At 52.3% G+C, this 26466-nt stretch overlaps 2 protein-coding genes across 3 annotated transcripts in view; both read right to left on the minus strand.

The window, feature by feature from the left end:
* Window positions 1–2341: 2341 nt before the first annotated feature.
* FNDC10 (fibronectin type III domain containing 10) lies at window positions 2342–4148 on the minus strand. The gene has a single exon (XM_037881483.2). The coding sequence runs from the start codon at window positions 3616–3618 to the stop codon at window positions 2923–2925; it is 696 nt and encodes a 231-aa protein (XP_037737411.1). The 5' UTR covers window positions 3619–4148; the 3' UTR covers window positions 2342–2922.
* Window positions 4149–14009: 9861 nt separating this feature from the next.
* LOC102930966 (Golgi integral membrane protein 4) overlaps window positions 14010–26466 on the minus strand; it is a 73845-nt gene continuing 61388 nt past the window's right edge. For both annotated transcript variants that reach the window (XM_043531492.1, XM_037881005.2), the window contains 3 exons: window positions 24979–25146; window positions 21093–21164; window positions 14010–14598 (listed from right to left, as the gene is read on the minus strand). In XM_043531492.1, the coding sequence (XP_043387427.1) occupies window positions 14488–14598; window positions 21093–21164; window positions 24979–25146 (351 nt within the window). In that variant the 3' untranslated portion in view covers window positions 14010–14487. The remainder of the gene's footprint in view (window positions 14599–21092; window positions 21165–24978; window positions 25147–26466) is intronic.

Below are 26466 nucleotides of genomic sequence, written 5' to 3' on the forward strand. Positions count from 1 at the left end.
GAAAGGGCCTAGCGCTGTTGAAGCCAATGACAAAACTCCTGTTGATTTCAATAGGGGCAGGTCTGGGCCCCTGAGTTGTTGAGCTGCGCAGCATAGGGCTTGATCCAAAACCCACTGCCATCAATGGGAGTTTTTCCACTCAGTTCAGTGGACTCTGCATCAGTCCCCGAGTTTCTTAAGCTGTATTGATCTACGCTCTTTGGCCAAGTTTCAGGATAGCATTCCAATTCAGGAAAGCAATTAGGCACATCTAAATCAATGGGATTTAAGCACATGCTTAAAGTTAAACATGTGTTTAAGTGCTTTTTTGATTTGAGGCCTCTAAAAATAAGTTCGTTTACTTTTCAAAACTGCAGGTTTGCTGGCACTTCATGCAGATTCCTGATTTTTATTTTTAACTCACGGAGATATTTTAAGTTTGAAAACTGGGTATGGCTCAGGCAGAATAGCTGCTTTGTAATTTATTTTTTTTAAACCAAAAATAGAAAACAAAATTCCAAACCTTTAAATGATACACTTGGCAAATTTGCTATTAAAACAAAAAGACCTTGGTATTTTAACAACTGCCCTGCAAATAAAATGAAGGAAAACACCTTCATAAAGAAGGTGGTACCTAAAGAAATATGTGGTAAAGAACAGGCTTATATTTCTGAATGCTTTAAATCAGCACTAATTAATATGCCTAATTTTGATCCTATTACTAAATTTACTCTATTTTCCTGTGAATTTTCCTGTGTAACACGATTGCAAAACAATGTAACAATCTAGGTTATGGCACATAGTGTGAAGAGTTGGGGCTTTCTTTGTCCCATCTCTTTTATTGTCTTGCGGAATGTTTAGTTCTAAAAATCACAATAAAATGCACACATCAACATTATCTCAAAGGCAGCTTATAACCCAATCTTTCAGGATTCCGTGACAACACTTACTTTTCTCTTAGTAATGTCTGCATGCCAATGCCCAAGCCACAATTACATACCTCACAAATATTTCACAGTATAAGTTCTTTATCACAGAACACTGATGTTCAGACACCTGAATGTGTAACTATTTCTCCCCTGCTTCTTTCTAAACACAGTTTTCTTTAGCTATTTAAAACTTCCCTTGGTCTAGTCAAGACTGATCTATAGAAAGTCCTGTATGGAAAATAATACTGGATACAACTCAAAAAATCTTTGAGTCATACAATGGTACTGAGGTGCCTCAGGTTGTTGCAGATCTGCTCTGAGTGATAGCACTGGTTTCCTCTGGATTTAAACTTTCATTGTCACCGCTAGCAGGATTAGAAAGGTTATATAGGCTTTGGTAACCCCCAGATAACGCTTTAGTCAAAGTCTACCCCCTACAGCACTGTGATCAATATGCATTTTGGAGTCAGCTACGAAGAGAAGTGTCCATCAGTACTCTGGATAGAGAGGGATCCACCATGCCCCAGCTGGGTATAGGATTCCAGGCCCCTGGCTGAAGAGGGAACTCCAGGCCTCGGTCCCAGGGGCCAGTTCCATCCCCCTGGCTGCAGAGAGAGCTCCAGGCCCTGGCTTTAGGGGCTGGGTCCGGCCCCCTGGCTCTAGAGCTCCAGGGCAGATTCCAGTCCCCTGGCTGCAAAGGGTGCTCCAAGCCCGGGCTCTAGGGGCCGGTCCCAGGCCCCCCCCGGCTGCAGAGGGCGCTCCAGGCCCCGGCTCTAGGGGCCAGTCCCAGGCCCCCCCAGCTGCAAAGGGCGCTCCAGGCCCCGGCTCTCGGGGCCGGTCCCAGGCCCCCCGGCTGCAGAGGGTACTCCAGGCCCCTGCTCTAGGGGCTGGTCCCAGGCTCCCCCCGGCTGCAGAGGGTGCTCCAGGCCCCCCGGCTCCAGGGGCTGGTCCCAGGCTCGCCCCGGCTGCAGAGGGCGCTCCAGGCCCTGGCTCTAGGGGCCGGTCCCAGGCTCCCCCCGGCTGCAGAGGGCGCTCCAGGCCCTGGCTCCAGGGGCCGGTCCCAGGCCCCCCGGCTGCAGAGAGCGCTCCAGGCCCTGGCTCCAGGGGCCGGTCCCAGGCTCCCCCCGGCTGCAGAGGGCGCTCCAGGCCCCCCGGCTCCAGGGGCCGGTCCCGGGGCCGGTCCCAGGCCCCCCCCCCGGCTGCAGAGGGCGCTCCAGGCCCCGGCTCCAGGGGCCGGTCCCAGGCCCCCCCCCCCCGGCTGCAGAGGGCGCTCCAGGCCCTGGCTCCAGGGGCCGGTGCCAGGCTCCCCCCGGCTGCAGAGGGCGCTCCAGGCCCCCCGGCTCCAGGGGCCGGTCCCAGGCCCCCCCCCCCCCCCCGGCTGCAGAGGGCGCTCCAGGCCCCCCCGGCTCCAGGGGCCGGTCCCAGGCCCCCCCCCCCCCCGGCTGCAGAGGGCGCTCCAGGCCCCGGCTCCAGGGGCCGGTCCCAGGCCCCCCCCCCCCGGCTGCAGAGGGCGCTCCAGGCACTGGCTCTAGGGGCCGGTCCCAGGCTCCCCCCGGCTGCAGAGGGCGCTCCAGGCCCTGGCTCCAGGGGCCAGTGCCAGGCTCCCCCCGGCTGCAGAGGGCGCTCCAGGCCCCCCGGCTCCAGGGGCCGGTCCCAGGCCCCCCCCCCCCCCCCGGCTGCAGAGGGCGCTCCAGGCCCCGGCTCCAGGGGCCGGTCCCAGGCCCCCCCCCCGGCTGCAGAGGGCGCTCCAGGGCCCGGCTCTAGGGGCCGGTCGCAGGCTCCCCCCGGCTGCAGAAGGCGCTCCCGGGCCCGGCTCTAGGGGCCGGTCGCAGGCTCCCCCCGGCTGCAGAAGGCGCTCCAGGGCCCGGCTCTCGGGGCCGGTGCCAGGCTCCCCCGGCTGCAGAAGGCGCTCCAGGCACTGGCTCTAGGGGCCGGTCGCAGGCTCCCCCCGGCTGCAGAGGGCGCTCCCGGCCCCGGGCTCCGGAGCGGCCCCCACCCCGCCGGGGCCCGCGCCCTACGTGCCCCTCTTGGCGGGGGCGGCGCGGGGGGCGGCGGCGGCCGGCGGCATGAGGTTCTCGGTGATGTAGGCCACCAGCAGGCAGATGACGACGAGCATGACGCAGATGGAGCCCCCCACGGCCGTCATGGCGATGACGATGTCCCGCAGGCCGGCCGGCTCCAGGCTGAACTCCACGCACTCGGCGCGGGGCGCGCGCGGCCCGCCGGCCCGGGCCAGGGGCTGCAGGCACAGGCGGTAGCGCACGCTGCCGTGCGCCTCGCGCAGCAGGTAGTCGCGGCAGGCGGCCCCCAGCTGGACGCGGTCGCAGTGGAAGCGGGTGTAGGTGCCGGCCCAGGAGCAGTTGAGGGCGAAGCCCCGCAGGTCGCCGCCCGGCGCCCCCCACTGCAGCAGCACGCTGCCGTTGGCCAGCACGTTGGCCACCAGGGCGCGGCCCGGCGAGCGGTGCGCCCGGCAGCTGGGCGGCGGGCACTGGAAGTCCCGGGCCGGGCTCCTGAAGCAGAGGCGGCCGCTGGCCTGGCCCTCGCCGAACACCTTGTAGGGGCACCAGGGCGCCGCGCCGGGGCCGCGGGCCGGCGGCGGGTCCCAGGCAGCGGCGGCGCCCGCGGCCAGCCTGCCCCAGGCGGGGCCGGGGCGGCGCGGGCAGAGGCAGAGCAGGGCGAGCGACTGCAGCAGCGGGCCCGGGCGGAGCATGCTGGGCCGGCCGGCCGGCGGGCGGGCGGGCGCCCGGGGCACGGAGCGGGGCCGGGCGCCGCAGCCCTAGCAGGCGGGCAGGGGCAGCGCGTCGCGGGCCCGCTGGCTCCCTGCGGGTCCGCGGGCCCCAGGCATCGCCGGCGGCCGCGAGCGACGTGCGCCGAGCCCCGCACGGGGCCGCCCCCGGCTAAGTTCGCCCCGCCAGCGCGTCCCCGGGGCAGGGAGCCGGCGCTGCCTCCTGCCTCCTCCCGCAGCCGAGCGGCGGCAGGCGCCTGTCGGACCCGCCAACTTCCAGCCCAAGGGCTGCGCCGCCCCTCCCGCCCGGGCGGCCGCCAATGGAGAGGCGGCTCCGGCGTTAACTCTCGCTGGGCTGCGGCGCACAAACCCACCGGCCCCGCGCTTCGGCAGCGCGCAAGCGGGGAGAGGCTGGAGCCGGAACCCGAAGGGAGGGCGGGTGGTGAAACCACAGCCCCGGCAACGAACAGCTCAGACCCTCCCGCGGCCTGCGGGCAGGCGCTGAACACGGTCCGGCTTGCAAGACAGTGGGGGGAATAAGGCTTGCTCCTGTCCCTCCAGGCCCCCCGCCCCAAAGCACCCAATCCCACGCCCCTTGAGGCCAGGGGAAGGATTCCCCTTAGCTTCAGCTGGGTTTTAGAGCAGACCCACATGCATTTGGATTAGGGTCGCCAGTTCTGGTCGGACCTATTGCTGGAGGTTTCGTCACATGACCGAAGCTTTAATTAGAGATTCATCTTTAACTCTTGGAGACTCCAGGACCATCCTAAAGGGTTGGCACCCCGAATTTGGATCACATCAACACCCACTGTGCGTTATGGTGAGGGATGAAGTCAAGGGCCTCTACCCAAAAGTTCCATCAGTGCTTGACTTTTAAATTATCCCTGCACCTGCGCAGTTCTGCCTAACAGTAGCAATGAGAGGAGACTTGGACCAGTTTCCTTCCTGTAGATTCAAATCAAGGGTGGATGCCTTTCTAGACAATGTGCTTTAGTCAAACAAGTAACTGGGCCTGATAGAGGGTAACTGGGTGAAAGTCTCTGGCCTTGCTTAGGAATGAGGTTAGAATAGGTGCCCTAGTGGTCCCACCTGGCCCTTAAAATCTACAGAGCTGTGACTGAAATGGGGAGTAACAGAATTCCTTTCCCTTTGGAACAAAGTATCACTACAGATCTGTTTTTCAGGGTTACCCCTTCGCTGCATGTTGTACAGGGTAGGCCCAGTCCAGCTGGCACTTCCTGCCATGTAGCCCAGAGTACTCCCACTGATTGACAGCACTGTACTGGTTAGGAAATGTTTGTTAGAGGGCCCTTTGCTAGGGAAAATTGTAGAAAGTTTCCTGGCCCTGCTCAGACTCATGCAGCTCCACCGGCATTAGCAACGTTGAGAGCTCTGGTGGAGACAGGTTGCAGGGCTGCCACGGGTGTTTCTAACACCCCATCACCTAACCCTGCTTGGACCAGACTGATATTGACCCGAAGTTAAAACAGAAATGCTGTTGGAGGGTCACACAGTAAGTGGATAGCAGGAATAGAACCCAGGTGTCCCGCCCGCCCGGACCAGGCTACGTCAAGGTGAGTGAGTGGTATCTTGGTCCTGGACATGGTTTTGTCTGGGTTTTCTTATAGACTAAAGGTTATGCTTTCAGGTTTAGAATTTCAATCTTATTAAGCATGGTCCTGGGGAGTAGGTAGGGTTTATTGATCTTTCTGCAGAGGAATGGGGGAGGGGGGGAACTTGAGCATGACATACTGGGTCAGAGACAGACTGGGAGAAAGGCAGTCAGTGGCATGGCTTGGCTACAGTCATCACAGCAATTAGAGAAGAAAAAGGACTCGTTAAGGCATTTAGTCCAGTCCATTGCTAGCTCAGGATACATCAGCGCTCTAACAAATGGCTGTGGTTGGCTCCAGTAGCTGCCTCGGGACTGGGGGGCTTGGGCTGGAGATGGGTCCTGTCTCCACTGCAATAAAATATACATGGCACCAAGCCTCAGAGCTCAGGACAGTTGACCCGGGCTGGCAGGGGTAAAGGATGCAGGGCTAAAAATTGCATTGTAGACGCTTGAGTCTGGGTTCTCAGATCCTCCCCTCTCCTGAGGTCTCAGACCCCAGGCTCCAGCCAGAGCCCGAATGTCTACACTGACATTTTATAGCCCTGCAGCCTGAGCCCCAGGAGTCAGCTGTCAGGGGCTCTGAGACTCGGTGCTGTGGGTTTTTTACCAGTGTACACCCCCCGCCCCCCCAGAGACTTGTAATCCCAAGTCACTTCCAGTCGCTAGAAGGACTCATCATCCATTCACTCACTCTCCTGGGGTCAGCCATTTCCTGCAATACAGAGGGAAGGCGAAGACAACCACTGGTGGGGACATAACACGGGGCACGTTTGCTGGACCGCATAATGCTTTCAGAAAGCTCTTGAAAGATTTATGCTGGGAGCATGTTCCTGCCGGCCTTGCCATTGTCAAAATGTGGAAGCAGGAGATTCCTGAATAACCAAAGGATGATAAAAATACTCATGTAACCTCAACTGTTTGAGGATCCTTTGCACAGTTAAAGTGGTGGAAGCTGCTCTAAATCTTGCCTAATCCCAGATTCCACCCAACACTATAATTTGCTCTAATTGTTTTATAAACAACTTTATGAAGAGTCTTTAGAGGTTTTAAGCAGCAGAGAAGCCGGAAGTTACTACTGTACTTTCCCCTCCTCCACCAGTCAAGGGAGACTATAAATATTGCTGGAGGACAAGATGCTTCACTTTGTTATTGATTTTTTTACCTTGAAATACTTCCTGGTCCAACACTGGCCCGATCATTGCAAAATCTTGCAAGGAAGAATTTTCAGATGACAGTTTGTAGAAAAATGTTGTAATCAAGAATACGGTTAATATTCCCTAATCGAGTTGAATGTTTTCTTTAGTGACAATATTAACTCATTTAGCCCATATCACCTATAACAGTGACCATTCTCTGAACGTATGGTATAAGTGGCATAGTATTAAATATCTAGTGCTGAGAATGTATGGTTTCTTCCTCTTCCCCCATCCTACACCATTAGTGAATAATGATATAGTCCATGTATAGAGATTTATATTACCTCTTTGTCTATTATATCTGCTGCTTTTGATGCCAAGAATTAGGTTTTAAAAATAGCTACCATTTGGTGTCACAGATAATGTGTGTGCTGCCCCTGCTGCTATGCATATATTATGGTCAGCATCAATTACATGATCAGTAATGCTGCACACGCACATACACACGAGAGGAAACATAAAGGTGAAGTATTGGCTTCTGATTGAGAACACAGAAGGCCGGGAAAAATCAAGGTTTGCAAATGCGGTGGGGCGGGGGGAATCAAGGTTTGGCAAATGCAGGGAAACATCAGCATGGGCTTAAGCTGATGAGACCAGAATGCAAACAGGAGAGCACAAAATGAGAACGAAAAGCCGTGATAAGGAACGATGCATCTGAAGAAGTGGGGTTTTTTTTACCCACAAAAGCTTACGCCCAGATAAATCTGTTAGTCTTTAAGGTGCCACCGGCCTCCTTGTTGTTATTATAAGGAAGTGGTCACAAGCGTCCCTTTGAATGAGAAGAAAAGGGAATCTTAGCTGTGTTGTGCAGAATGACTGGTATATCCGGTTGGGACGTTTGTTCTAACAGCAGAATGTGCAACAAATACTTTAAGTGGAAATAACAATGGAATATGGAAAATGCAAGCAATGTGTCCTAATATAAACAATATAGGAGTGAGAAATCTGGATAGATGAGTATTTATGCTTTTCTATGAGGAACATTTATTAGCGTGTGAAAGTTTGATGTATAACAGAAGATGTAGCACTGAAGTTTGATTGAATGTATTTTACTGCCTGAGCAAATGACTTGGCCTGAATTCAAGCAGTCACTTGAATGCGTTCAAAGCATAATTAACTCCTGTCTGAGATTGATTAAAACGTAGCCTCATTTTAAATGTGTTGGGCATTTATATGACCAAATTGTCTACCGTTGAGCCAACTTCTCTGAGTGACTTACCTTTTCAATTGTCGTTCGCAGTGTTGGAGCCCTGTTGGTCCCAGGCTATCAGTGAGACAGGGTGGGTGAGGTAATATTTTATTGGACCAACTTCTGTTGGTGAAATGTACACGTTTTCAAGCTACACAGAGCTATTCTTCAGGACTGGGGAAGGAAATCCGAGCGTCAGCAAAATGCAAGGTGGGGCAGATTGTTAAGCAGGCAGGGCTCACACATGCTGTCGGAGACCACATCATTTTAAGTGAGTACTGAACCGTTACACCAGGGTGGGAATAGGGAGTGCTATGCTGCTAGACATGCCTCCTCGGCTCTTCCAGGTCAGAAGCCTGTCGAGGAAAATGTATTGTCATTAAGGACCCAATAACACTTTTAGTAAAAGATGGGGGTGTCTGGCAGGTGTTCAGAGCCCATTCCACCTTCCGTTCTTCCTCCCTGAAGTCTGTGCAGCGCTGCCATCCGCTATTAAAACAGATTCCACTCTAAAGCTGGCTTCATTGTGGTGGTCAAGGATGTGATCCTGTACCTGCCTCACGGGCGGTTTGTCAAGCCTAACTAAGGAATCTTTGCAAAGTTTGCCATAGTCATGCCACTAGAGTCCCTGCGGTGTAGACGTGGCCCAAGCCTGGGCCTTATTTTATGTCCCTGTTAAATCCTATGGGGAGGGAAAACCAGAGAAGTCCTGTTCGTCTACTGCAGTAGAAGGGACTGCCCGAGAATGCCTCAGAACAGGTGTTTGGGATTTGCTAAGGATTTTTATTAATCACTCTATGGCCAATATCGTAATGTTGCTTCCTTTGGGCCTAATTCAGCTACTCTACCTCATGCTGAATAGTACTTTAACTGCACAAAGAATCCCTTTGAAAGCACTGAGGCTGCTCACTGAGTAAAATGCTACTCTGAGTGAGTAAGGGTTTCCAAAGGAGACCCTTGGCTTCAGTAAGGTTGTTAGAAGTGTTAGTCATTGAGGGAAGAGCCTTTGGAGACCCCTGAATACAGAATCGGCTCATAGTGAATTTGGAAAGAGTAGTGGGGAATGGTCTCCAGTTATTTACAATTTCTTTATACCTATGCATGGTAGTTTCCCCTCTTAAATCCCAGAGCACTGGTACTCTGCCAGCCAGCTCCGGAATGCAGAGCATCGTAGGTATATGGGGGTCTTCCAGCTGGGACAAATTTCCTTCCAGAACAATTAAACGAACCTTGAATTATGCAACATCTCTGGCTGAGCATTCAATTGAACGAGTTGCTGTGAGTTCAAGACCTCTTCAAGGGGACAACGCACTGTGCTGTTGTGATCATCGGGCCTACAAATTGACCCTGTTTGTGAGCTCAACTGGGAAGAGTGAGTGAAAGTTAATAAAGTGTCACAATAACCTGTAAGAACAAATGTTGAAGGGAAAAGGTGCAAAAGGTAGACAGAGTAAAGGAGTCATTAACAACAACAAAAGTCTTCCTGCTGTAGCTCAAGGACTGTGTTAAGATCATGCGTGGTGAACAAGAAAAAGCATAGAACTGGAACTCAGTGACCCAAAATTGGTGTGTAAGAAAGTAGGTGGACAAAACGATGAGAGGATGGGCTATTCCACCCACTGCTCCCTTTTGGCATCCTTCCGCTAGGAGAGAAGTGGACACACATGCTGGTGGACTGAAAGACGGGAGAACAGGAAGGAGCGAACTTCACTATAGTGGCTGCTGCCCTAACCACCTCCTGGGACCCAGACTTCCATTGGGCCTGCACTGTGCTGACCCTGAGACACGTCCTGGCCAGAGAGAGGAACCCAGATGACTTCACCACCTCTGCTGGCTTTGGCTAAGTCCCAGATGCCCCCTGAGATGTGAACCTTTGTGGCCCTTTTCCCTTGTGTCTCTTGTTCCTTTCCTACCTTATTTATTTTCTACGTTTCTCTTTTTGCCTTCTGTCTAGTAAGAGGCTGACTATATTTTGCAACCCTGCTGTGAGCCTGTAACCACAAAGAGGCTGCTAAAAGCCATGCCCTAAACAGCCAGCCCCATAGCAGGAGAAATTTGCAGAGAGGCTAATAAGACCTTGTGCTGTGCCTGTGTTTTTCCAGCAGTGAGGTTGTAAGTGAAAGTCAATACCAGAGACAGAAGCTGCACTTAACACTCTGACCTCATACCAACCCTGAAATGTGCTTGTTTACAAAAATCCAAGCTCTCTTTTGATCAAGTTTTGGAAGGGCCAGAAGGGAAAAAACAAAAGCAACAAAAAAACAACGTTTTGCTTCAATTCCTGAGACATATGTTTTATCAGCCAATCGGAGACTTTACATCAGGAAACACCTTATCCTACATCCAGCAAGTGTGCATCCATTTGCATCTGTTGTCCTGAAACTGTTGCATTTGCTTGATGTGGTTAAAATGTCACCTGCACATACACTGCAGAGCCCCTCACCTGGCATTCTGGTCAGGATGCATAATAATCCTTAGTGTCTTGATAAACACCTGCCTGAAAGAACTGGACCAGTGCCCTCTCCCGAGTTCTCTCCACGCCCAAGTGACCTGCCCACAGGACATCATGGGCTAACTTCAGTATTGGTTGGGGACCAGGAGCTGGGTTTGGTGGGCTCTGGTTTGAGTGTCCCAGATCATCCTCCCCAACAAGCACCCTCAAGTTCAAAACAGGAGTATGGAGAATTCTGGGCTGGGTCACACAGTTTCCCATTCGCATTAGCCAGTCAGATATATACAGGACTAAACCCTGGGTCCTCCCTGACTTTGGGTCAAATGGCTAAGCCCGGCATGGCTTCCCCAGGAAGTTGTCATGAAAGGTTTTGAGCCAAAGCTTTGGCTCAACATTTGTTCCCTTGACATCTCAGTCATTTAACTGTACTTTCAGGCTTGTCCCTAATCTGCCGTAAACTTTCTGGCCATGCCGCCTGGTCCAACCCTTTGCTCCATCATCTGCTTTTAAGCAGCCTTCGAACAAGCTTTAGTGCTCTTGCACACAGCTGTATCCCCACCATCTTGTGGCTTTTCCATTTTTCCTGTCCAGGGCAGAGTAAGGGGAGTAGAATACACCTCCTATTCCAGCCCACAGTTTGGAGGGGACACTAGAGGAGGTATTATAATGGGGGGCAGCTGGCTCTAATCCAGACAATTAGGGTCCAGGTCACCCAGGGCTGACAAAATTAGCACAGTGCTGTGTAGATTTTAGACCCACACCTGGGTTTGGTAGACAGCCCACAGAGAGGAGCTACTTAGGTCTCAGCAAAGGCCAGCATACGCTGGCTGGATGTTAAATGCATTCTCTTAGGAGGGAGCCTTGCATTTAGGGCTGAGTTGCTATATTCCTTCCAAGCCCTAATTTCAAAGATTACTCATTGCTGCTATGCAGGCAGGGAATTAGACTCCTAATTTAGATAACCTCTGCTGAGTCTCTCTGAATCAGCACACCAGTCTCATCACTACTAGGAGTTTATTTTCAGCACTTAGCCTAGCCTGTCCCTGCTCCCACCATCTGGGAGCCACAGGTGAAGGAGAACATGGAAAGGAATGGAGGAGGAGAAAAAGTTCAGGAGGAAGCTACCTGCATTATTCATCTCACAGTGCTGACTTGGGGGACGCAGAGATGAAACCATCACCCTACGAGTCACTGCTGATCTTATCTTGGTTTGTAGAACACTGACATTTCTGGGGCCCAGCTGAGAATTAGGGATGCATCTGGGCAGATACATTCTCCTCTGATTAATGTATTTATAGCAGGTGGTGGGGACAGAATCGTGTTGCTTCCTGCCGCAGGGTTTGGAGGAGGCGAATGCAGAGCGTAGGCCCACTATTAACCGTTTCATCCAAATCACGCTAGCTGACGCCTGTTCCTTTGTAGCTTACCCTGAACTCCCTAACGGATCACGGTGTGGCTTCCTGTGGGAGAATGCATCACCGGCAGCAGTGGAGACTGGCTAACACGCCTCAAGCCTGACCTCCAGGGACAACCTGGCGTAAGAGGCTGTCTTACGGGAGGCAAGGAATTTGCCATTCTGTCCCTGGCCTCTTTGCTGAGGGGGGCAGCTAAGGTACCAGTTAGTGCCTGTGGCAATGTGGACAACTGTCCCCTAGGCCCCAGCTAAAAGCCTTCGTACAACATTTTGTGTCTCCAAAATATTTATACGGGTTGCCCAAGTTCTGAACACTCAACTCCCCGCTATATTTAAAACAGCAGGATATATCAGTGAGTCGCTTGAGTTGTACAAAGCAGAGGGATTTGGGAACAATGCTCAGTAGCTGGAGTTTTGTGGAATTACTCCAAAACCCCAGGGCCCAGTTAAAGCTTCACTCACGTGGGCAAGTGAACAGCTCCTGGCTGTAGGTCTCTGGCCCAAGGCTGGAAAAGGGGAAGTACTCCAGTTATGAGTGGTGTGTGGCAAGGAGAGGGGAACGGCTCCGTGATGTGCAGAGATATTAACACAGCCTCAGCACACACGCTAACTAGCCACCCTTTCCACTCCCACGGAGCGCTCCCTTGGCCGGCAGGGGGGTTTCTGCTGAGAATGGCGTGGGGACGTCTGGAGGTGGCACGTCGTCTTCCCATGAACTTCAGGCTGTTTTTCATTCGACTAAGGAATAGCAGCTATTTTGACAAGACAAATAAAATCGGGGAATAGGATTTCTTAAAGCCATTGCTGAGCTCTAATTCTGCTCTCACACCTAGGCAACTGCATTGCAATTAGTGGGGGTACGCAGGCTTAACAGAACACAATTGAGCCCCCCCAGGGTACAGAATTGGGCAGGAGCGGGTACAATGGTCACCATCTTGGCTGACACACTGGGGACTGAACTGAGCATCTCCAGAGCTAAAAGCATGAACCAGAGTCAGGGTGTCTTAGCTGGTGGCTGCAACCACTCACATCCTCTGTGGGTTGGCACAGAGGGGGTTCTGTAGCAGGCACGCAGCAGTGGGATGTGTGTGCGCTTGGAACTGGAGCAGCTAAGTTGCATCCCCGCCGTCTCCGGGAAGTTCTGAATAGCACTGACAGAACTGTGCTGGTCCCAAGTGGCCAGGGATTAGTACAGTTTGCTCTAATAATAAATCTAAGATCAACGGCAGGGGCTCACAGCAAGCGAGTGCCTGGTAACAAATTCAAAAGCAGGCACCTGGGGCGTGATTGGTCCTTATCTCCCTGAGAACACACTCCTGCGTGGACTTCGTGTGACGGCCAAGACTATAACAGGGTTCAGAAAGGATCTATCCTCCATGAACTTATTGAATTCTATCAATTACTTTTAGCCAGGATGGGCAGGGATGCAAACCCATGCTCTGAAGTGTCCCTAGCCTCTGTTTGCCAGAAGCTGGGAATGGGCAACAGGGGATGGATCACTTGATGATTCCCTGTTCTGTTCATTCCCTCCGAAGCACCTGGCACTGGCCACGGTAAGAAGACAGGACACTGTGGGCTAGATTGACTATTGGTCTGACCCAGTGTGGCTGTTCTTATGTACATCTGCTCCCTAGCATGTTTTGAAACGCACCTTCCTGTAATATTGCTGAGGGCCAGTAGCACTGTTAATGGAATAGTTCAGAGGGGATGGTACAGGAAAGGGGGACAGATGATTGTACAATCGCCAGGGAGGTGAGCATTGTTTGCCACAGTGAAACGTCTGGCTCTTTTCCCCCTTCCCCTCCACGGTCCCTTCCAAACCATGCACAAGAGCGTTCAAACTAGCCAAGAATGACAGAGCGGGGTTTGCTGCAAAAGTACGTCCCAGTCAGAGCCCACCCCGACCCCAGACGACTCTCTCCGCTCAGTAAGACTCACCACTGCTCCTTCCCTTCGCCACAGCTGCCGCCTCCCACCAGCATTTAATCAGGACCAGCGGCAGAGCCAGTTGTACGGGGTTAGCCACGGATCCGTAGGAAGAACCCAGCTCCTGGTAACATTGGCAGCTGCGAAGTGGAGAAATGGTGGCTGCCTCTACCTTTTGCCAGAGATTTATCAGGGGTACATTCAACACAGCTGATCATTCTGGTCAGGAGACACAGGAATGAATCCACCCTGGGAGTCTATTTTGGTATAACCCTCCCCCACTCCTAACCACCCACCCACAGTCCCCATGAGAGTCAGGCTCCCATCGAGCCCCCAGAAGCGACCCAAAAATTTACCAAGTTGAGATATTTGCCCCTTGCGCCCAAAGGTCTGTTTTAGTTTCCACTCCCACTGCCCCTGCTCTGGGCTCCGGCTGGTCAGTTGCTGATGGACCCCAAGTGTTTAAACGACCAAGATGTTCATTTTTTCCTAGCAACACCATTTCCAGGTGGGGTTTGCAGCAGGAGGCATGATCCAAGTTAGCAAACAGACACCATTTTAAAGAAGCACCATTAACCAAAGGATTTAGAAAGAGATTCCTTTGTATTAGAGATCAGTCAAATGAGTCCAGGGCAGCAGCCTGGGCCAGTGCAACCACTGGTGTCTCTTAGTTCTGCAAACATCTGCCTCTCCCGTGCCCCAAGCAGTAAAAAATTTAAAAAAAACCCCTTCATCTGAAACGGGAGTGAGGAATAATAAAAGGAGGGGGAAAAAAATCAATAAGCGCCCCCGAGAGAAGCAACAAGATGTGGCCATGCCGGGGGTCAGAGAGCCCTTCTGCTTTCTCCGCCAGCGGGCAGCGCGGCTGGGATTGCACCGGGCACACACACACACGATGTGCATTTGAAAGTGGCCTGCTTGTGGGCTGGCCACACACTCCTCCAGCCCCGCCTTCGGAAGTTCATACTGGATCCATGTCGCTCGAGGAGATTCCTGCAACTCCTCCCTCCTGCTCCCATAACACGCCATTCTCCTCCCAGGCGCTCTGAGCCGCTGGCACCCTCAGTAGTAATCGTCCTTCTTGATCTCAGCTCCTGGGATGCCCCCATGGTTCTTATGCTCCTGCACCAGCTCCAGGTCACTGTTATCATCCACCTCCCCTCCGTGATCCTCCTATTTGCAGGGAGAAAGGAGAGATGGAGAAATCAACACTGAACAGAAAGCAAGAGCCCAACCCAGTCAGCCAAGGGCTGGCCAACATTCATGGTTTTGCCACCAGTTAACGTGGGCTGGGATCCAGGTCTGGCTTTGATTCTTAATCCTGCCACAGCCTTCCCTGGTGACCTTGGGCAAGTCACTGAAAGTCTTTACCCCACCTGTTAACCTTCCTCCCTCTCACCCTGTGTCTTGTCTCATCGGTTTAGATGTCAGCTTTCTAGGGCAAGGACCATCTCTTAGGCCTAGGTTACACTAGAAAACTAGGTTGGTTTAACTACATTGGTCAGGGTTGTGAAAATTCCACCCCCCCGAGTGGCATTGTTAAGCCAACCTAAGTCCCCGTGTAAGTTGTGGGGAGGTGGATTTCCTACTCCCATGGGAGAACCCCTCCCACCGGCGTAGGTAGGGTCCATGTGGAAGTGTTTTAAGTGGAGGCAAGCCCTTACTGTGCGTCTGCGCAGTGCCTCGCTCACTGGGGCCCTGGCCCCAGGGCATGTCCACATGATCCAATACTTTGGACTCTGGGGAATGCCAGGGGTGCTAACGGGCCATTTGGCCGTCATTCACAGCTAGTGAACATCCCCCAGTATTTAACTGTGTGAACCCCACAGGTGCAAACTGACCAAAGTCCGATTTTTCAAGGACTACTTGAAAAATACTCAGTTCCTACAGGCAGTGCATACAAGAACATATCCTTGGGATTCAGGGAAAGGGTGGGCGGGGCTAGACTCCCAGGGTGTTAAATGGCTGTGATTTACAGTTAATTGGCCAGTTAACACCCTGTCCTTCCCTGGGTTCTGATGCACTGAGTTGGCATCTTCAGGCATGGATACCCAGCCACCTACAGCTGGCAAGCAAATGGGGGTAGCTCTAACTAAGCGGCACGTGGCTTGTGCTGTCCTACTCAGAGATCCGATGAAGTGAGCTGTAGCTACGAAAGCTTATGCTCAGATAAACTGGTTAGTCTCTAAGGTGCCACAAGTACTCCTTTTCTTTTTACTCAGAGATCGGCGCTCAAGATTTAGCACAAACAAAACATTCCAGGGCCTCATACTGCTCTGGAGCTCAGCAACCTTCGAGCTGGCCCCAGCTCCACAGGGGGAGCCTCTCCAGGCAGCCTAGGGCCCTGAGCACCAGCTGTATGAGAGCTATTGGCCTGTGAGAGCATCACTCTCCCCTGCAGGGTGCTTACATGCAGCTGTGCGACTGCTCATCACACGTGTGGGCCCGGACTGGTACTGACCAGGAAGCAGGCTAGGGAGAGCCAGGCACAGCTTGGGTCCGTCTGAATAAGATGCCAAATCTGGCGCTGATATAGCAGTTAAAATTCTTTTGCTGAAGCCTGAGGCGCTTTGCTTCCTGCCCCATGGACAGCCCCCCACCCCACCACCCACAGGGTACAAGCAAGGTGGGCTTTCTCCCCCTGGGAGGCTTCTGACCAGCAAGGACACTTTGGGGCACAGGAGGGGGAGGGGGCTCCAAGGTAGATTTTTATTACCAACCACGCTCGCCAGCAGCCTGGCCTCTCTCTCTCCTCGTCGGTTTCTAGGAGACAGGCTGCTGCTGGCTTTGCTGTCGCCAGCTTCACTGAATCAGCCAGGCCTAGAGCTTTGCTCTCTGACCCACTTTCCAACAAGCACATCTAGCCGTTAAAATAGCAGAAGAGTCAAAAAGTGCTTCCAGGCCCCTCTCAAATCTCAGATCCCTGTCCGCGCAGGCCGGACGGCACGGGGCCACTCGCATCGGGTACAAAGCGCAGCTCAGGCTCGGAACCCTACCCCCAGGCTTTGGAAAGGTTCCACTCCAGATCCACTGCCTAGAGGCTATTGGGACTGACTACCTAGAAACATGTTAGCTTAGGGGTTTGCAAACCTCTGTTTGGGGCCAACATCTAAACAGAGATGGTCTTGGGGACTTTTCCCCTCCCATTTCCTGCCCCCACCCCACCATCTCCCATCTGCCATCGCATAACATCCCTGTGACAACTACAGCACTTACATGGGAAAACAACACTCCGCCGAACTTTAGCACACTGTAATGCAATTCAGTGGCTGGAATCAAAGAAAAGGAGCCAGCATCTTGAGGTCTCCAACAACCACCAGCTCCATGCGGTTTGGGAAGCGCGGCTCTAGAGTGAATGCCAGGGCTCCGTCCCCACCAAACACTGAGCTGGCACGCCATTGCAGAGCTGCCCTGATACTACAGGAAAACTCCAGTACAGAATGCAGAGATTGTGACGGCTAGATCTCGCTACAAAGGGAGTAAGTCCCTGACAATGGTGAACGAATAGCCAGGTTTTTAGAGGAGGGAGGGGAGTCCCTGGAGGAACCCAAATGACCCCAAGAGAGAGGCAGGCTATGTCACACCACCTAGGCCTCCAGGAAAAGCTTTCTAAAGCAGTGCAGTCAATTACGAAGGGCGGGGAGAGGAGCAAAAGAGGTCAGGAACACTCCGCGTCCCATCATGTCACTTTCTTTGCCGGCAACCACCCTTCCCACAGGGAGGAATAGCAAAGCTCGTGTCCTACATTGTACAGGACTGCTGCCTTCCTCCCTTGCAACTTCAGGCTGAGCCCACAGATTTACCACCCATCAATCAACAAACAAACGCCCCACACGGTGATCTCAGAGGGAAATGACTTAACGCCCCCAGAGGAGACAGCCTCCTCTCACGTAACACTGTCATTTGATATTAGGAAATAATGCCCCTCCTGGGCCAAGGAAGCCCACCTCCCTGCATATGGCAATAGGGGCCTAGTGTTCAGAGCACTGGACTGGGAATCAGCAGATCTGAGTTCTATTCCTGGCTCGGCCACTGGCCTGTTGGGTGACACCGTGCCTCTTCGTGCCTCAGTTTCCCCATTTATAAAACGGGAATAATGCTACCTCATTTGTAAAGTGCTTTGAGATTTATGGATGAAAAGAGCTCAACATTATTAACTATTTACTCTTCTTACGTGCCGTGAGAGAACATTCAATGGGCTCAGTGGAGATGGTGGGCTGAGGGCTCCCCTCTGACCCAGTCGCAGGGCCAGACCTACGGCTAAGGGCTGACCTCGCAGTATGCATGGTGTTACGCACAAGCAGTCCCAAGCTTTTACAGGGTTTGTGGTGGGGATCTGGCTGTCGACTGCAAGCCCCAAGGAGCTGTTTATTCAGCTTGCGCTTCAGGCCAGCCTGGGGCGAGCTCTTAAGTAAAAACAGTGGGAGCAAGTCGATCCCATCAGCCAAAGGGCAGTGGTAAGAGAGAGGCAGGAGATGGAAAGGGGGGGGGGGGGGCGGGGAAAGAGATCTAACTGAAGCCTCCCCTAGCCAGAGGCAGGAAGGGAAGGGGACACTGCATTGGTTTAGCTGGCACTAAGGGGAACAGCATTGCCAACCCTAAATGATCAAAAACTATCAGGTGGGGCCCCAAAATCATGAGACTGGCTTCAAAACCATGAGATTAAAAATACATAAGGGTGAGGCCTTTGCCTTTGGAGTGTTTAGGGTTCACGTTTTCCAGCTACTTTCCTCTTCTCATGGTTATTTACTCCACGACAGAGGTCGCACTGCACAGCTGGGGTCAGCGCTCCTCCACGTTCCTCAAACCCAGCCCAGACTGGCAGATTGTGGGGGCCTGCTCCACTATCCACCGAGGTCAAGGGAGTTATTTCAGCGATTTCCATGTGACTGGGATCAGCCGCCCCTGATCTGCAGAAGGGCTCAGCACCCACAGCTCCCACTGAGGCTCAGGGGGGCCTCTGAAAATCTGGCCCCTTTCTGCCATTGCAGGTCATTCATTTCCCAAACTGTAAGCCAGGAAACCTCAGAATCCCCCCCTGCGAAGACACATCCAGCTTCCACAGATGGCGGCTCCTCAGGCACAGAATGAGCAGGTGAGGAGAGCTGGGCATAGTCTAGAAATTGCTCATTAACCCCCATGCAAGTCATCCTCCCCCCCCAGCCTTGCATTTGCACCTCCGAATTAGAGATCCCTCTTGTCCTGGTTTTGAAGTGGAAATTACATTTAAATGTTACAATCAGATGGCAGTAAAAATTCAAAAGGACTCCACAGGCAGCAATAAAGGGCATCTCCCTGTCTCTTCACAATCAAAGACCTCAGGGAGGCTCTGTCCAAGGCAAAATTAGCTTGCCGGGGTGCTGCGATTTAGATACTGAATTCATTTTGGGGAAGGAAACTTAGATCTTGATAAAACACCTCCCCATACACATACACACAAAACTCCCCGTTTAAATGGAAAGTGGTTCCCGCAATCTTTTCTCTTTTGAAGTTAAATGGAAATGGTTCAATTGAAAGCTCTGCCAGCACGGCTGCGACAATCAGGTTATTCTAGTGCATAATGCCAGGCAGCGAAAGTGACTCAACATGGCTACAAGCAGAAATGAAACGGACATGGCTGCGGTCACTGCCTAAGCTAAGGGCAGGGCAAATAAACCACCAAAAATAAAACTCTCCTGTAGCGTTGACAATTTCTGACAATGCCCCAGCTCCTGGAGTCCTGTGATTAGGTGTGAACCTCAGCTTTAATTACTTAAAAAAAAGTTTCTAGCCCTCCTGGCCGTGGAGAAAATTTTGAAAATGTGACCCCATAAAAGGTCCATAACCAGAAGACAAATATTATATATTATTATTTATTATGTGTATTACCACAGGAAGAACCACCAAAAATTGTTATTTTAAAAAGTCTCTGGCATAACAATAATCTCTCATTGTTCTATTCCTGGCTCGGAGATAAGGTAGCCCAGTGACAGTACCAGCCAGCGTTTAAATGGGGGAGGGGGAGAAGAGGGGCAGCAAAGGGTCACAGACCTGGCAAAAAAAAAAAAAAACAATTTAAATTGAGCTGGGTTCCTGTAGGGTGAATTTTAAGCATTGTCTGACCAAACCTGCTTCTCGCAGATGACAACAGCCATCACCACTACCACGACATTTTTCAGACCACGTTAAGCCCTGAAAACCCTTGGCCTAAATTGTCCAGAAATGAATTGAGACTGAGACTGCCTAGCTTCAGACACCTTAAAGGGTCCTGATTGTCACAAGGCGGGTGCTCAGCACACGCGGAAAATCAGGCCCCCCTTTTACAGCTGTCTCAAGTTGGACACCTGAGACCACAGGTCACTTTTGAAAACGCAGGCAAGTAAGGAAGAGAGGCTACCCCCGGTTGCAGGATGGTTATCTCAGAAATCTGCAGCTTTGTTTTGTTCAGACAAGTTAACTGTGTGCTTATGCCCCATTGACTTGTGTACATGCTTGTGTGTTTTGCTGAATCAGGGCCTTCATGGCCCGAGGCGTGAAATCCAATCACCTACCTATCTCAGCTTGCATAGCAACAAGCCATTTTTAACCACTGATCATGCGTTTATATCAGCAATGTAGCAGCTTTCCCCTCCGTGTCAGCATCCCTAGAAGGAGCCTTGGGATTCCTGGCTCTGGCTGCGGCAGAGTTAACAAGAAGTAGCTGAAGATAGGTAATCGCTCTGCTTTGAAAGCAGGCAGAAGCCCAGAGGGGACAGTTTCTGTTGGAGGCACTTATCTCTCGTCCATTATTAATAAATTGGAATAAACAGACGCCACAGCAAAACACAGAGACGCACCAAGGCGGAGGGGGGTTTTCAAGTCTGCTCCCAAAATTAGACAATTTAAACCAAAAGCTGAGCCGGAGTGCAGAGCTCTTAGCAGGATCGGGCCTTGGTTTGATCAGGGTGGGAAAGCCACGCTAACTCAGGGTGGGGGACAGAAGGGAAGAGCCCGAACAGCATGGGGGCACCTGTACAGCCTCCGTGCTTTGGAACGGCTCACGTATGTCATGACTAATGTGGGGGGAGGGGATGAGGATTAACCAGATTAAAAGCCTTGTTCATCCTATTTATCATCCAGGGCCTGATTTGCACAGGCGCTGAGCACCAGCGAGTCTAACTGAAGAGAAGGACAACTTGGGGGGTGCTGAGCTACGTTGGAAAGAAGGCCCCGTGTGTGAGCATCACGCTACTACCCGAGGGCCCCCATTGGGATCGGGGCCCATTCTGTTAGGTGCTGCACAACCGCATCGGATAATAATGTCACCTAGCTCCTCCACAGTGCTTTCCTTCAGCAGATCTCAAAGGTCAGTATCATTGTGCTCATTTTATACCTGGGGAAACTGAGGCACAGAGCAGGGAGGTGACTTTCCCAAGGTCACCCAGCAGGGCCAGGAATAGAACCCAGCTTTTCTGAATCTCAGTCCAGTGCTCTGACCATTACACTGCAGAATGGCACAGTCCCTGTCCCAAAGAGATTACAGGGACAGGCAGCCTGACTCCTATTCCTAGGGCGTTGTGAGATTTCCCCTAACAGCTGTCCCAACGCACAGGTCTGCCCAACCGCTGCACCAGGCTCAGGTCCTGGTCTCAAACACACCCGCAGCCGCACGACAGAACAGGAAATGAAGAGGAACCTCCGTGTCGTACAATTTCTTGCTCCTGATCTTCTTGGTAGTCATCCATTGGCTCTTCCCTGGCTTTGTCTGGCCCAGCAGCATCCTGGAAACACAGGAGGGCAGACATTGGTAGGTCAGCCTGGTTTAAAGCTCCCAGAAGCACACACCCCACAACCCCAATCCTGACAGAGTGGCAATGCAGCTTTGGAGACCCAGATTTTCATGTATTAGAGTCCCAGGTCTGGAGGATGCTGAATCAAGACCCTAGAACATCAGAGGTGACCCCATCTCTGTTGGGTGCTTGTCCCCAATCAACGCTTCTGCCCCTTTTATCCCACAGGCAGCCAGGGGAGCGGATGGAAGCAGCCAAGTCATTTCCCAGCAGCCACACGCCTTCGCGTCTGCCTGAGCATGGGAGCGCTCTTACAGTAGGGATCAGTGCTGTGCCAGAGCCCTGGGTGTGCAAACGGTCACCCTGGGTTGAACAGTCCCTACAGACAGTGGGGAAACATCTGTTAGAGAGAAAGAGAGAAAGAACAAGCTGGCTGGCAGAGCTGGGCAGCGATCGTACGGCTGAGCTAGCATCCAAGCGCCAGGGGAGTGATGTTCTGGGCTCGAGGAGGCACCAGTCCCCCACTTCTCCACCCCACTGCAGTTGCCCAAGTCACATTAGCAAAGCACAGCCGAGCTCAGACCTTCCAGCCAGAAGCCGGCAGCCAAGACCATGAGTTCTACTTGCTGCCCATTAAAATGAGAGATGGCAGCTGTTTGGGAGGCAGCCTGAGAAAACAAATAGCAATTCAGCCTTCCTAGTGCATGGAGGGCTGCAGAGTGCCCCTGCGGCTGGGGGAGGCCACTGGGCTGTGCAGCTCGCACTGAGAAGGTCTTGAACAGAAGACAGGAGCGAAAGGGGGGGTAGTGATCGAGCACTCTCTCCACCCACATGTAGGGCCACAGCCTCAGCTGGGGTCAGTCAATGCAGCTTCTCTGACTGTAAGTAAGCTCCGGTGATTCGCACCAGCTGAGGATCTGGCCCATGGCTACTGCCTGTTTGCAGGCTTGCAGGGAAGGAGCCCGGGCTGCTGCAGGGCACCATGGCCGAGCCTGTTAAAACAGGGCATGGGCATTGAGAGAAAGGGTCCGTGGAGGGGGAAAGTCACTGGATCATTCTCCTCTCAATAGCAATGGCTGAGGGCTCTCTGCTCACTTGGGAATATTCATATTCCCTGGAGTCACGGGTTCGAATCCTGGCTGACTCTGTTCAGCTGTTCATCATTCTAGGAGGCAGCATGGTCCAACAGGCTGGGAGCCAAGACACCCAGGTTCTAAGCCCAGCTCCTCCACTGAGTCAGAGGTTGGCACCAGTGGCCCTGGCTCAGGAGAGCACCAGGAGTGGTATCGGGCAAGGTATTATGCCCCGCCTGAGCCTGACTCCACCCACAGCAGCCTGCCCAGCCACAGAGTTAGAGACAAATAGAGCCGGATCTGAGGGGGATTTTCTTGGAGCCTCTTGCTGGCGAGCATGAAATATTAAAGCTTTCGATAATTTACACCTCCCGGAGAGGACTCAGACATGCTGATGCAGCTTCTGATTTACAGGCCTTCACTCAGGGCAACGATTCAGCACCTCCTCATTCACCTGATGGGCTGAGCTGCAAGCAGGCCATCCGCTCCTGCCCAGAGCTGCACCGACTCATGCCACCCTCCAGACCCCACAAATAGGACCCAAACCAGCTACCCTTACCCGAATACCCTCCCCATTGGGCTCACCAGGGAGCTAATCAGAGCCTAAGGGAGCAGTGCTCCAACACGAAACCCAGCTGACCGCCCCGCTCAGAAAAGGAGAACAGAAGCCAGGCATTGTGCTAAGGTTTATAGCGTTCACATGGTGGGAAGGCGCAGGCTGAGCAGGGAGATCCAGTGAGAGAGAGAAAGGGAAGGAAACAAGAAAGGAAAGGGGAGAAAAACAACAGACAGGGGGAGTGTTCTGTCCTCTGGTTAGTTCTGTCTTCTCTAGGGCTGTTAACTTTTTCCTTTCTTGTCAGCCATCTGATTGCCCATGCCCTATTTATACCTTGTGCTTATGCAGCTCTGGCTGCTGCAGTATCTTGATGCTGCAATATAGACCGTAACAAACTCGTGAGGACAGCCATTCAGAACATAACAGCAACAGCAGGGATAGAACGTCCTCAAAAGCACAGGCCTCTTCCACTTGGACTACGGGAGAATCACTGCTTCCTATGAGCAGTATAGGACTTATGACACACAGTTGTGCAGTTCTGATTCCATCCAGTAGTTCATTCATAAGAAACTGACCAAGCTAATTAAGGAGTTTAAATTTTCTTCCCAAAGGAGTGCTAAGTTTGCAGAAGTTCTCTCTGCCAGAGCCCTCAGGTCTTTCCTCCTAAGGTACCGGCGCTCTGTCCAAACAGCGTGAACAGCTCAGCCTAGCCCTATGCAAAGACAAATAGTTAAGGTACAAATTCTTTTCCTACTAAGGGGCTGGAGGGTTTAATTCAGCAGGTGCAATCCTGCAGTGGTGGGCTCTTTGCTTCAATGTCTATTCCATTGGTTTGGAGTGTTTTTAGACTTGCTACCAATCATCGGTTTAGAGCCTGACAGAAAAATGCTCCTTTTAAATACAAGTGACACAGAGAACTCTCGGCAGCCTGTCAAAACAAGCTACTATTTCCCTGCTCCAGAGGCTCGCTCCAGACACAAGAAGCGCTTCACAAGATGCAAGCGATCATCTTCTTGGAGGAGACAAGATTCTCCCTCGCACAGCGTAATTGCCACCAATCCACCATGGTTGCGGCCACATCACAGAAACACGGGAATTGCCAGACTAGACCAAGCAAGGTACATCTAGTCTAGTGTCCTGTCTCTGACAATGGCTACAACCAGGTGCTTCCGAGGAAGTCACGAGAATCCTGAAGTAGGCAGAGAGGGGATAATTGGCCCCCCCACATTCGATGTCATCCTGGATTCTAATAGTTTAAAGTTGGCTTAAGCCCCAAAGTGAAAGATTGTCCAAAATGTTGATTGTCCTTAAGTGTGACAAAGTAGGATATTCTGGCTATCAGTTTCCCTTTGTGAGTCTAGTTAATTTCGTGGCCTTAACTCCCTGGGATTAAACTGTAAAGCTCATTGCCACAGGGTCTGTGAAAAAAGATTTCCTTTGATCGGTTTTGAATGTTTCACCTTTTAATTTAATTGAACGTCTCCTGGCTCCTGTGTTGCGAGACCGAGAGGAGAGAAGTTTCTGAGTTACCTTCTCTAGACCCGGCATCAGCTCAGAAGGGGGGCATATTGAGGGCCACGGGGCCCTTAAGGCTCTAACGCTACAGAGATGGCATGGGATATGCCAGGATTCCCAGTTTTCAGCCCTCCTGTGGTTACACCTATTGCCAATGGTGGCAAGTGGCCATAGTTGGAATAATAAAGTCCACCTTACAACCACATTTCTGCCCCCTTCCCTTCACCCCCTGAAGAATTAAGGTCTTGGGAAGCCCCGCTCCCAAAGTGGCACCGGAAGAGGCCGAAGAGCAAGTGGGACATGTTGCGCAATAGCTGGGCAGAGAACAGGTGCTGCCATGCCAGCCTCAGAGCAGGTGGAAGAGGGAGAAAGGAGGGCAGCTTGCCAGTGACTCCTGGAAGCCAAAAGAAAAACTGGTCATGACCCAGCTGGGACTCCATAGCTACAAGCTGCCCAGGAGCAGGAGATGATGGGGGAAGGGTTCTCTCACTGCCAGCCCATCACAATACAGCACAGGAGCTTGGGAGTGAAAATTCTCTTGGGGAACATGCATCCTCTCCCTCCCTCCTCCCACTTGTAGGGCCAAGGACCCTCTTCATCCCCCCCCACCCCCCCCAACACCCCTCCCTGCAGAAATGGCTTCCCCATCACATTAGATTACCTTCAGTGGCTTCTTTGTCTCCTCTTTCCCTAGCACGCTGGGTTCCTTGTATTTGTCTGATTGCACCACCTTCTCCTCAAAGTCCGGCCTCTCCAGCTCGGCCTCCTCAAACTCATCTTCCCCTTGGTTATTGGGGTCCTGAGCAGGGTCTGCGGCATCATCAGGCATCTGGGTGAGAGAAGCCTCTTGTGAGCACCCAGCACCCTCACACCCAGGACACACGGTGGCCAATATGAGCTGGCTTTTTCCACCGCTTAAGCCCAGGCCAATGAGTGGGAGAAGCTACAGCTGGGAATGCCAGCTTCCAGGAAGAGCTTCCCAACTCACTGCAGCAGTCCTCCTCAGGCTGGATCTCAAGGGTTTCCCCAGATCAGAGTCTCCTCAGATGAGACTGTGAGAAGTTACGGCTAAAGGAGGTGATGGGGCCTAGCAAGAACAGGCAATCTTCTTTGCTTACCAGTAATCTGCCCCCTTCACCTCACTTTCCACCCCTGCTGAAATCCCATGGCATTGTGTGTGTCTATTCTTTAGGTCTCTCCATCGGTCCAGCTATGTCGGTAAATGAAGAAACACTCAGCAGAAGTTGAGTCTTAATGAAGTTCTTAGGAAGTCACTGCCTGGAATCTTTAGCAACTGAAGGAAGGAAACCACTTCACATCAGAAACTTGGTTTCCCTCATAGGCAATGAAATAACTCATTGGCAATAGGTGTGATGACCCTAAATCAGTCCCCCCGGAAAGGAAGAAGCTGTACTCTCTGTTTATCAAACTGACCTCAGAAGAAAAAGCTGCCTTTAGCCAAAACAAATCTGCATTTTGACAACGCTCTGCACCTTGTTATGTGCGCGATGCTTTCAGATCTAAAGCTCCGGGAACCATAAACCAAGATGGTGTCCTTGGCACAGATGTTCTCAGGAGGTACACTGAACCCTGAGCTCCAGCAGAGAGGGGCAGACACACAGCTCCAGGCTGTGGGAGATTCAAGACTTCTGCCTTGTAGCAGATCAGATAGAAACATACCCTGTCACTTAAATAAAAGAATGGATCAGGAGGGAGAGGTGGCACCATCATCTCCTGTACTTAATATCTACCATCGTTTTGTTTTGGTATTCTCCTCTGTAGGTCACCTGTGAAGAGTCTGTTTCCTCTAGTGGAGCTGGATCAGTGTTGACTCCTATCTGGGGGGAATTACCAGCTGGCATCCTCAATGAAAACATCGATGTCCTCCCCGCTAGGGAGGGCAGAGAAAGGTGAAAGCCTGTGCATGCGTCAAGGTCATGGATAAAGGTGTGATGTCCCCACGGACCTGCAGGCACCACGGTGGGCAAAAGAAAGTCAGACAAGCTGGAGGTTCAAGGCCCTGCCGATGTCATGGCGGCCAGGGAGGAACGCTATAGAATCATAGAATATCAGGGTTGAAGGGACCTCAGGAGGTCATCTAGTCCAACCCCCTGCTCAAAGCAGGACCAATCCCCAACTAAATCATCCC

The sequence above is a fragment of the Chelonia mydas genome, chromosome 18 (assembly GCF_015237465.2).
Source record: "Chelonia mydas isolate rCheMyd1 chromosome 18, rCheMyd1.pri.v2, whole genome shotgun sequence".
Classification (NCBI taxonomy): domain Eukaryota; kingdom Metazoa; phylum Chordata; order Testudines; family Cheloniidae; genus Chelonia; species Chelonia mydas.